The sequence below is a fragment of the Crocodylus porosus genome, unplaced genomic scaffold (assembly GCF_001723895.1).
Source record: "Crocodylus porosus isolate Cpor-Errol unplaced genomic scaffold, CroPor_comp1, whole genome shotgun sequence".
Classification (NCBI taxonomy): Eukaryota; Metazoa; Chordata; order Crocodylia; family Crocodylidae; genus Crocodylus; species Crocodylus porosus.
Genome location: NW_017728947.1, coordinates 87,098,445 through 87,110,657, shown reverse-complemented (window position 1 = coordinate 87,110,657; position 12,213 = coordinate 87,098,445). Strand labels below are relative to the sequence as shown.

Genomic DNA, 12,213 nt, shown 5'->3' with positions numbered 1-12,213 from the left:
GTCATCTGACCCCGGTGCTCTTTCCTGCCAAGGCAGGGGGTCGGACTAGATGATCTACCTAGGTCCCTTCCGACTCTAGCTACTATGAAACTATTCAATTATGAAATTTCCCCAATTTCAGTGACAAAGACAAGGGACACAAATGAAATGCCCATTCAAAAAGTTGAGGACATTTCAAATAAACATGAATTGTAACACAAACATAGGTGGTCCAGAGTAAGAATTGCAAGATTTGGCCTAGAACTTTACTGCAATAAATTAAACATGGGTCAACTCAACAAAAAACCTCCGATTTTACATAATAAATTAATTCCGCATTTTGTAGAGATTTGGAACCACCTTCCATAGATGCCACCCCCTGCCAAAAAAAGCTACGTACATTGAAAAATACTTTTTGGCATAACATTTTGGTTTATAGCAACATGAGGAGTCTTACAATCCATGATGTAAATTAAAGACATGTCCACACTGAAATGACTGCAGTGATTGCAACTCATATAAACCTATTTGATGTAGCATAAAACCACACAATTAGCTTGGGCATTAAGTAAAACAGAACCACACAAGGACAGAACTCAGCTTCTTGGGCAGGATTTTCAGTTCACAGTTAGCTTTTTGCTGCTGTGAGTAAACTACTAGCTGTACCCATGTTAAGTAATTTAAAGCTCCATTGGGTATGTCTACATGAGCTCCACGCATGAACTGCAATGTAGGTGCACTCTATGGAACATACTAAAAGGCTGCAATGCTAAAAGAGAGGATAAAAATTGCATCTAGTCATGAAAAGAGGAAATTAGAAGAAGAGAAAAATTTGATTCAGTGATAAAGCTAAACAGTTAATATCTTCCTTAAAAAAAGAAAAAAAAATCATCCCAGTTTCACTTGGGTGTCTGACTTCTTGGCTGGATAATACTGGCCCTTAGCTTTTGCATTTCTTGACTCTGACTTTGCAAGGTATAATTTTACATTAAACATCTTGTATATTTAATTTTCTCTTTTGCTTTAAAGGGAAATAAAACAAAAATTACCTATACTTGATGTCAGATTATTTTACTTTCTACTCCAAGAAGAGATATTACTTCTAAAAGGAAAAGGTAGCAGAAACTATTAACCTCTACTACTACTACTGCATTGTTACCGTTATTGAAACCATCACCAAATACCAAATAGGAAAGCAATATAAAGCCCTTAGGGTGCAGACAGACATAACAGTTCAACTGTTCTAAGAATGTTACCTATTGGAAACCAGTTCACAATTGTCCCTGGGCAGAAGTGGCTGCATGTATACTGCTAAGGGTTCTAAATAGAACCATTACTTAGGAATTTCACTGTTGAAATGCCATGAAGGGGTGCCAGAGACCATCCAAACCATCATGCCTTCCAGGAGGGAAAAGTGCAAGAGTTGCCAGGGATGGGGGGAGTGGTATAGCTTAATTTCCCCTCACCCCAAATGAATCTGGTACCACAGAGCACAAGGTGTATAGCAAGGATGTAAAACGGACAGTGTAGCTTTCAAGGCAGGGGCTGAAAAGCGCTGGAGATCTTGGAGTACTCCTAGAACATGCAGCACTCTGGGAAGCACAAGTAAGGGGCCACACAGTCCCCCCAGCACATGGCAGGGGTAGATCCAGAGGGGTGCAGTGGCACAGTCACAACCCCCTTTCAGAGTTGGTCATGAGAGCAACAGTCCCTAAAAAGAGGGTAAGAATCTTTCCTCTCTCTTTTCCTCCATCCTCACCAGTACCTCCCCTTCCCTCCCATTTCCCACTCCAACATCTGCCACTGGCCCCAGGTTTTACACAGAAAGTAAAAAAATCCATTACAATTTTGAGCACTAAAAATAAGCTATTGGTAAGTATCTCTAAGTAAACAAGTTTATTCCTATTTGTTCCACAAGTGGAAGTCTGGTGCTTTAGATAACTATAAAATTTTATTTGAGTCAAATTAGTAATGGATAAAAAACAGGAATATTAGATCATAGGCATCAGAGAGGACTGTTCCAATTTCTAAAAATCAAAGGAATGAGTCAAGATTTTTTTGTTCTAAATTTGATCATGAGACTCTGAAAGTGTTCTGGTTTTATTCTCTTTTCTAAGAAATCTGATGTAGAAAGTAAAAGCCAGGGCTGAATACTAGGATTTAAGCCAAATAATCTGAGAGTCAGTTTAAAACAAAAGGGGAAATACACAGCCAGATGACTTGATCCTGAAATGCACAGGAAAATGTAACATTATCCTTGATGTTCTGCACCTGCATTTAAAAAGATGTTTTCTTGGACAGGTATAAAGACTTTCATGTGAGAAAGGTATAAAACAGAACAGGAATCTTCTGCCTACACATGGTGACCTTTGTACCTGTTGTAAATAACTGTGGAACTGTGTGTTAATACTGAAAAGATATTTGTCCATTAAATGTCTCATGTAAGCTCACTTTACTTGGCAGCAGCCATAGATGGGAACAACCAGCTTTTCCAAAACATTGTTCTATCCCCTGTGGTCAAGTATGGACAAATTCTTCAAATTAATCTTGGCTCAGTATAGTAGTAGTTTCTGCCCAATTCTCTGCATGACTCTATTCTCAGAAGTTACTAAAACACGCTTTTTCTAGCCCCAAATGAACCTAGGGCTCAGTAATACCCTCAGGATGGGCCCTATTGGTAAATTATACTGTTTACTTATATTAGTTCAGGACCAACCATTTTCTATAAACACCGTTGTTCATAAAGAAGAGAGCACTTATCTGCACCCTGTACAGGTCACAGTGGACCTCAGAGTACACTGACACTGCTTCTTCGCCTATTTCATTCATTTCTGCTTCTTTGTACATTTAATGTTAAATCAGGGAAATGTTGCCACAGCAGGAAACTATCAATCTTATTGTAGTAATTAAGGAGATTATAATAACAAGCTACTGCATGTAAATATTTTAATAACATTATATTTTGTTTAAAAATAGTCTTACTGATATTCTGTCAAATGAAGTGAGGAAATGATGTGCTCAGTGAAAAAAATCTGGGAGAAGGAAAGTGAAATTTTCAGCCCATCAGTTTTTTTTTTGGAGAGACCAAAAATGTATCTCCCTAAACAGAAGCAAGTTTCCTAGGCCTTCACACAGACAGGAATCTGAATGCTTTCTGATTATAAACTAATGGCTGTTGCTACCATTGTTTTGAATCTCCAATGTAGCCGTATCCAGCCTTTAATTATTTAAATTTTAGTGTGCTTATTTTCATATTCTACTTTGTGTTTTAAAAACAGCAGTAAAAAGACTGATATTTTGAAATTTGGTTTATATTTTTCATCCAATGATTTCATGCTGCTATGCAAACACAGGTGAATATTAACCCTTTCTAACAGGAGAAAAAGAGGTTCAGAGAGGCTAAAGCTATTTTTTAAAAGTTCCTCTAAATATGTTATCCAAAGAGTGATAGCTAGGTTCCCACATTAAGAGATGTTGATTAAAGCTTCCACTGACTTCAGCTGTTGGTGTTTAACATCTCTGAAAATAACACCACGAGACACCTAAAACCTGAACCGCTCAAGTTTTGTGCATGTTCTTTAAAATTTTTGCCTAATTTCTCTGGAAGAAGACAGAGACAAAGTAAAGAAAGGAACTTACAGCTACCAATTCCCAGTATTCTGCTTTACTCAAACTGTCTTCTCAGATAAAAATCTGTTTACTGAAACTAGATCTGCCTACCATATTGTGCAGCAACCATTCTGCTCTCCAAAGTGGCCCTTCACAAAGAGGTTGTTATAAAGGTATCAGAGGTTTAAAAAGGAATTGGAATCTTACTGTAAGAAGCAAGTCTGCAAGATAGCAAAATGGAAGAGCCCAATGACTATTATGAGTTGATTTCAGAAAACTGATACTTTAAAAGGTAATTAAAAATCTTATTTTTAGTTACAAATGACAATTTATACTGTGACAAAAAATGCTTATCCCTTTCTGAATCCTTACGACACTGCACTCACAATAGGTACAGCAATCTTTCAGTTGCTTGCTTTATTTAATTTACCAAGAGATATAATTTAAACTATGCAACTACTGTAAGAACACTGCTGTTAGGGGACCCAGTGTCTCTGTCCATAAGAATCTGGAGCTAAGCACAAAATTCTGAACTCTGTTTTGAAAGTATGCACAACACTGCACATTGCAGGAAGCAGTGAAAGCCATTTCAGCACCATACTTAAGCCTGATTGAGGGGGGAAGGGGGTGGGGTAGAGTTCTGTTAGAAGCACTAGCTTCTGTAAACTCTACTTGCTATAAACTCCCCCCAAATTAGAGAAACCCATAAAACAAGTATACAATGGGAATTAATTATTTAGTTAAGTTCCTTCTGCATGTATTTTCAGACTATCAGTTTTGTAGACTTCTCCTGACAACTTATGAACTTACAAATGCTGAAGGCAGGAAAAGAACTCCAAGCTCATAGGAACGGATCATCAGCTGGGTGCCATTTTTCTCCAAAGCTCCCCAAGCAGCTTTAGAAAGATTGGCACTGCAAAGACAGAAACAGTAGTTTGATGAGCCATAATCCTCACAGAAATAAAGCACTGAAATATTATAGCTGCAACAGCAATACTTGTATGAGACATTAAAACTTCCTCAACTAGAACAGTTATTTCACATAAAGAATAATTATGGTTTTATACTTTATTATTATTCCTAGAGTGCGGCGGGGGCTGTAGGAGTGCCACAAAAAATGACATGTGCGCAATACTTATATGAAAATGGATATAGACAGTCCTTGGATTTACAACACAATTGGTTCCTGAAAACCGCACCTTAAGTCGAAAGGTTGTAATTCAAAAACAATTTTCCCATAGGAAACAATGTTATAAATGTAGGATTGGTTCCTGAACTGAGGCCTGATACCCTATTTTCACCAAAAATAACCCAGAATTTTGTATAGTACTCAATTATATAAAATAAATAATTGTAGCTATATTACTTGTCTACATGCATTTATTTATGTATTTATATTGTAAATAGCAAACATCTGGAAGGACTTCTTTGAGGTGACTTTGCTGGACTTCTTGAAGGGTTCTTGGCTGGAGTCTTCTCAGGAGTCTTGGCTGCAGGTTTTTCTGGAGTCTTGTCTGCTTTCTTAAAGAAACTGTCCAAGGAGATTCTTAAAGGAGCTGCCCTACAAATGGCTCCCCGAGAAGCAGCACCCTGCTGCTCCAACCATGTGTCTGGAAGGGTATGGGGGGGCGCTATGTGCCCCCAGATCTGCCCCAGCCACAGCCTGCCGCATCTCGATCTGATCCAGGGTCACAAGTCCCCCTGCCCCCGGTCTCATGACAAGCAGTAGGAGTCACCAGAAGCCCACAGCCACTTAGCTCTGCCTGCTTCTCCCCAGTGGGGGCAGCCGGGGGAGCAGCTGGATGAGCCTTGGGAGAAGCCGTGGTCGCCTGGCTGCTCCCCCTGCTGCCCCCACTGGGGCAAGGCAGGCAGAGCTGGGCAGCTGTGGCTTCTCCCAAGGCTCATTTGGCTCTGCCTGCCTTGCCCCAGCAGAGGCAACTGGATGAGCAGCCAGAGAGCCACCCAGCTCTGCCTGCCTCTCCCTGGTGAACGCAGCTGGTGGAGCAGCTTGACGATTCGCAGCTTCTCCCACTGCCCATAACCCCTGGTTGTAGAACCTGGCACAGCCACAGCTTCTGTCCCAGCCATGTTTGCCTCAGCCTCTGTCCCAGCCCCTCCCTCACTGCAGAGGCCCAGCCCTGCCCTGCTCCCCAACGGCCCTTCCCTTCCCTCTCCCCTTCCACTGAAAGACCCATCTCCGTCTCCAGCATCTAGTGTTGTAAAGTTGAAACCCAGGTAGGAATGTCGAACCCCGGGTTTCCATTTACAAATGTTGGAATTGTGGTTAGTCATAACTCAAACTGTTGTAAGTTGAGGACTGCCTGTAATGTATTATGCAACTGAACATCATTTTAGCACTGTATATTTATTCAACACCATTTTGATATGGAACATGCTCTCAGGGTCATACTGTACAAGTAATAAACCTCAGCCTTTGAATTATCACCTAGAAAGCTGATTAAATGATTGTGATTGAATAGCTATCTTTCAACTTGTTTCTTATCTATCATCATGCCCAAAGATAAAATGCTCACTCACTAATAGTACTGAACACTTACATAAGCTTAAAGGCATATTGTTTTGCTGCTATTGTTTTCTTTGATAAATTCCCTGGAGAGTATACAAATTGATTTTTAAGCCAAATTTTTATTATAACAGAGCACCATAACAGAGCTTGATCCCTGTCCATTATCAGTCAAATTAAACTAAACGTTTAAGAGAATGTGTCCACTTGTACTGAGAAAATTGTTTCAGAAACAAAAAACAAAGTATATAACTGAATTGTGACTGACAATTGTAGATGTATTCTAGTTAGAAGTGTGGGTGGAAATCAATAGAAGATAGATCAGAGCCACCACGAATTTCTGAGTTGGCTTGATCAGCAGCTGGTTCACAAGGATTACATGTTTTCTGACAGCACAAGGGTTATGTTTTCTGACAGGTACTCCTTCTCACTCATTTCTACTCTTACTTCTACAGTCAACACTATCAAATAATTCTCAAAGATGACATTTAAAAGGCCATAATACAAAAGAATACACTTTGAACTCCAAGCATACAAGCACAAATATCATGAGAAGTGACATATATGTGCAAATAATTTATTTTGTTTGTTCAGGAGCTGAACTGAAGATTTGGGCAGGGAGGAGAAAAATATCTGATCCAAACAGAATCCCCTTCCCAGTTTTTTATACTGACAGTCCCACTCCTTGAGAGAAAAAAACAATCTCATTTCTGCTCGAGCCAAACCACTAAAACTAGAGAGTGCCCCCTCCCCCCTGTAACTTTGGTACCCAGCATCTCAATACCATACAACTGTTGGTACTGTTCATATCAGTACTTAAGAGCATATACAATACGATTTTACTTTTGGTAAGGGGTGAAACCACCCTTGCTGGATAACCAGAAGGTTATGCTTGGTATGCAGTTCAACAGCAGTGGTCTACATGCAAGAGACAGCACTCACCTCACAGTCAGAGGGAGGAGGCTCTTTTCTACAAAATCACTGACTTGCTGAGGAGGGTTTTTAAGTAGGCACATCTGGGGGAGAGGGAGGAGGTTCCACTGTTATACATGAATCCACTGCTGAACATGAATCCTCTTCCCATAAGGACTTGGGAGAGGGCATCAACATAGTGGATACCCAGGTGAGCACCTATGCCCTAACATACCACACAGCGACAGAAAAACTGAGGCAACCAGATGGGAATGCAGGTGCCCTTATGGAAATGCCAGAAGCATGGGCATCAAACAGGAGGAACTGGCTCTTTTCCTGGTAGACAAGGATTTTGACCTCATTGGGCTGACAGAGGCCTGGTGGGATGTGACATATGATTGGGCAGTGGATTTTGAGGGCTATAGGCTCTACAGGAAGGATCGAGTTGGGCAGAAGGAAGGAGGGGTGGCCCTCTACATAAACAACGGTACCCCTCCCTGCAAGTCAGGCTTGATAGAACTGAAAGATCCCTCAAGACCCTCTGGGCCAAGATACAAAGGGGGGGGGGGGAGTCAGGAGAAGAAGAACCGATGGTGGGAGCCTACTACAGACTTGCCTCCCAAGAAGAGAAAAACAATCAAGCATTCTCTAGGGAACTGACTGATGCAGCTAGAACTAAAGACCTGATCGTCATGGGTGACTTCAATTTCCCTGACATCTGTTGGGAGGACCATTTAGCCAGCTCCAGCAAGTCGGTTAATTTCTTGCCAGCTACTGATGACCTGTTCCTGTCACAGGTTATTGAAGGACCGACTAGGGGCAAAGCCACTCTGGACTTGGTGCTTACCAAAGGGGAGGACATGGTAGGGGACCTGGAATTTGGAGGTATTCTGGGTGACAGTGACCACAGTCCGATTAGGTTCACCATCCACTGGAAGGCTAGGATCCCAATTAGTAGAATAGAAGTCCTAGATTCCAGAAGGGCACTTTGACAAACTCAGGAGGCTAGTTAGAAAGGCCATCTATGACCAGTGATTGGACAATTTGGGAGCTCAGGAGCAATGGTTCCTTTTCAAGGGAGCAATCCTCACTGCTGAAAAAGAGTCTATTCCCACATGATCAAAGAGCAGGAAAGGAGCCAAGAGATCCACTTGGCTCAACAGGGACATTAGGTAACTTTTGAAAAAGAAAAAAGATGCATATAATCAACAAAAAAAAGTTTCAGCAACCTGAGAAGAGTTCACTTAGATAACCAGGGTCTGCAGGTATGAGATACAGAAAGCCAAGGTAAGTATGGAGATCAAGCTGGCATCCAAAATAAAGGACAAGAAAAAGTCCTTCTACCAGTATATGGGGAGCAAGGGGGGGGGGGGGGCGCAGAATCAAACTCTACTGTAGGACCCCTACTGAATACAGAGGGACAGCCCACAGTTGACCCCCCACAAAAAGTCATAGTCATAGATAGACATTTGGACTCGAAGGGACCCCGGAGGATCAGAGTCCAGCCCCCTGCCCAGGGGTAGGAAGTCAGCAGGGATCATACGATCCCAGCAAGATAAGCATCCAAATGCATCTTGAAGGCGTTCAAAGTGGGTGCCTGAACCGCCTCCAGTGACAGTCTATTCCAGATCTTGGGGACTCGGACAGTGAAGAAGTTCTTTCTTATGTCCAGCCTGAATTAGTCACAGTGGAGTTTGTGACTGTTTGATCTCGTCATCCCTTGGGGTGCTCTGGTGAACAGATGTTCCCCCAGATCCTAATGAGCACCCCTGATAAATTTATAGGTGGCCACGAGATCACACCCAAGCCTGTGCTTTTCCAGGCTAAAGAGCCCCGTGGCTCTCAGCCTCTTATCATAATGTCTGTTTTCCTGACCTCTGATCATGTGCGTGGCTCTCCTCTGCACTCTCTCAAGCTTCTCCAGTTCCCTTTTGAATTGTGGAGCCCAAAACTGGATGGAGCACTCCAGCTGTGGCCTCACCAAGGGCAAGTACAGTGGGAGAATGATGTCCCGGGATTTGCTTGAGAAGCATCTATGGATGCAAGTCAGCATTTTGCTTGCTTTACTAGCTGCAGCATCACATTGAAGGCTCACATTCATCTTGTGGTCAACCATGACCCCCAAGTCCCTTTCATCCATAGTGCTAACCAGTGTAGCACTGCCGAGCCTATAAGCATGCTGCAGGTTTTTCCTCCCAAAGTGGAGAATCTTGCTTTTTTCAGTGTTAAACACCATCGGGTTCTCATCCACCCATTTTATGAGTCTGTCTATATCCTCCTGGATCTCCCTCCTATCCTCAGGTGTGGATGCTTTACCCCAGAGTTTGGTGTCATTGGTAAACTTGGCCAGTCTGCTTCTGACACCAATGTCCACATCATTGATGAAGACGTTAAACAGTATATGCCCTAGGACAAAGCCTTGAGGGACCCCACTGGTCATAGCGCACCAAGATGATTGGTTCCCATTGACCACCACCCTCTGGGTCCTACCGTAGCGCTAATTCCCCAGCCAACGGATCATGGGGAGGTCGAGGCCGCAGTTAGCCAGTTTAACCAAGAGGTGATCGTAGGATATGAGATTGAAGGCTTCTTTAAAGTCAAGATATACAATGTTGATTTCTTCCCCCTTGTCCAGGTGATAAGTCACCTGGTTGTAAAAGGAAATGAGAGTGGTCAAGCAAGACCTACTCACAACAAACCCCTGCTGGGTATCCCTCAGAATATTGCCTTCAGCCAGTCTGTTAAGGATGGCCTCTTTGATAATGTTTTCCAAGACCTTCCCCAGGATAGAGGTCAGGTTGATGGGCCTGTAGTTTGCCAGATCTACTTTCCTCCCTTTCTTGAAGACAGGCATGACATTGGCCCTCTTCCAATCATTGGGCACTTCACCAGAGTGCCAAGAGCTCTTGAAGATCCATGCCAGGGGCTGAGCTATGATGCTCACCAGTTCCCTGAGTATCCTTAGGTGTACCTATCAGGGCCGGCTGACTTGAAGGTATCCAGCCTGTCAAGGTGTTCCTTCATGAGGTCAGTTTTGATTGGAGGGCAAGGAATCTCCCTCACCTGGGCCTCCCTGACCCAGAGTGGACAGGGCCATCTCATGGGACTGGTGAAAAACTGACGCAAAGTACCCATTTAGCAAGTTTGCTTTTTCCTGGGCATCAGTTGTCAGTTGCCCCATCTGGTTTAGCAGGGGTCCAGTGTCACCCTTGCTTTTCCTCTGGCTCCCCACAAAAGGCTGAGTTCCTAAATAAATACTTCACACCAGTATTCCAGAAAGCTAATAGGAGTTGTGCATCTGTCCAGAAGCCCAGAGAACACAAGGAACCCTATAGACAACATGAAATTAGTCCCAAACTGGTGAGGGCCCTCTTAGAACAACTGGACGCTTTCAAGTCTGCTGGGCCAGATGACCTACATCCAAGAGTCCTGAAAGAACTGACTGAACTCATAGCATGGCTCTTTGTGAAGATATCTGAAAAGTCGCGGAACATGGGGCGTGGTCCTGGATGACTGGAAGAAGGCCAATGTGGTGCCCATCTTTAAAAAAGGGAGGGGGGTGACCCTGCAAACTGCAGATGACTGGTCGGTTTGACTTCAATTCTTGGAAAAACTTTTGAAAAAATTGTTAAAGAGGCCATCAATCATATACTTGTAACTGACAGGGTGTTAAGAAACAACCAGCATGGCTTTATGGAGGGTAGATCATGCCTGAACAAACCTGGTGTCCTTTTACAAACAGGTAACTAACCAGCTAGACAAGAGTCATGAGGCAGACATCATTTACTTAGATTTCAGTAAGGCCTTTGATTCTGTCTCCCATAAAATTCTCTCAATCCAACTGGTGGGTACTGGCTTGGAGCAGTCTACAGTGAGGTGGGTGGATAACTGGCTTAGAGGCCAGTCCCAGATGGCTGTAACTGATGGGATGGCCTCATCCTGGAGGACTGTCACCAGTAGTGTCCCACAGGGATCAGTGTTTGGACCCGTGCTTTTTAACATATTTATTAATGACTTGGATGAGGGGGTGGAATGCTCTAGGATTAAGTCTGCAAGTGGGGAAACGCGGGCACACCAGAGGATAGGGCAAAGGTCCAGGACAACCTTGACAGATTAGTTCTATGGGCTAATCAGATGAGGTTCAACACGGAAAAATGCCGGGTCCTTCATCTGGGTAGGAAGAACCTTCACCACAACTATATGACAGGCGGTAGCCCACTGGCTGGCATGGCATATGAATGGGACCCGGGGGTCACAATTGACCAGAAGATGAATGAGCCAACAGTAGAAGGAAGTTGCCAGCATGGCAAACAGAACTCTGGCATGCATCAGCCGACGTGTTGCTAAAAGATCGAAAGACCTGCTTCTCCTTCTCTACTCAGCATTGGTGAGGCCACAACTGGAGTACTGTGTCCAGTTTTGGGCGTTGCACTTCAAGAAGGATGCAGATAAACTTGAGAAAGTGCAGAGAAGGGCCACCCACATGGATTAGGGGCCTGGAGGATAGGCCCTATGAGGAGAGACTCCAGGAGCTAGGCTTGTTCCGTCTCAGTAAGAGAAGGCTGTGAGGTGACTTTTAGCTGCTTACAAATGTCAGGGGGGGAACACCAGGATCTGGGAGAGCAACTCTTCAGGAAGGCATCCCTTGGGAAGATGAGGATCAACAGTTGCAAACTAATAGAGGGAGGATTTAGGCTGGAAGAACTTCTTCTCCATAAGGGTAACTAGAACCTGGAACACACTCCCAGGAGAGGTAGTGCAGTCACCATCCTTGGAGGTGTTCAAGAGGAGGCTGGATAAACACCTTGTTGAACTCGTTTGAGCTCTTTAACCTCTTGCCTATGACACAGGACCAGACTTGATCTTATAGGCCCCTTCCAGTCCATTGACTATCACTCTATGCTGGTTACAGTACTAGATGTTGATCTCTCTGCACTGCAAACAAACAAGTTATCAGTGAATATTCCCTGTCAACTAGTGTGAAAATAAAGCAAGCTATAGTATTACTTTCTGTTATCTAAACCCTTTTGCAAAGCACCTGCTGAAAAGTCATTTGGATAGCTGAATTCATTCAAAAAAGCTAAACAGTTTCATAGATTTTCATAGATTTTTCATAGACATTAGGGCTGGAAGGGACCTCGGGAGATTATCAAGTCCAGCCCCCTGCCCAAAGGGCAGGAAGTCAGCTG

At 43.3% G+C, this 12,213-nt stretch overlaps 1 protein-coding gene across 1 annotated transcript in view; it reads right to left on the bottom strand.

The window, feature by feature from the left end:
* The window catches only part of TDP1 (tyrosyl-DNA phosphodiesterase 1), a 139,974-nt gene that overhangs the window by 49,674 nt on the left and 78,087 nt on the right, over window positions 1-12,213 (bottom strand). Inside the window, exon 14 of the mRNA XM_019552395.1 lies at window positions 4,399-4,501. Coding sequence (XP_019407940.1) covers window positions 4,399-4,501 — 103 coding nt within the window. The remainder of the gene's footprint in view (window positions 1-4,398; window positions 4,502-12,213) is intronic.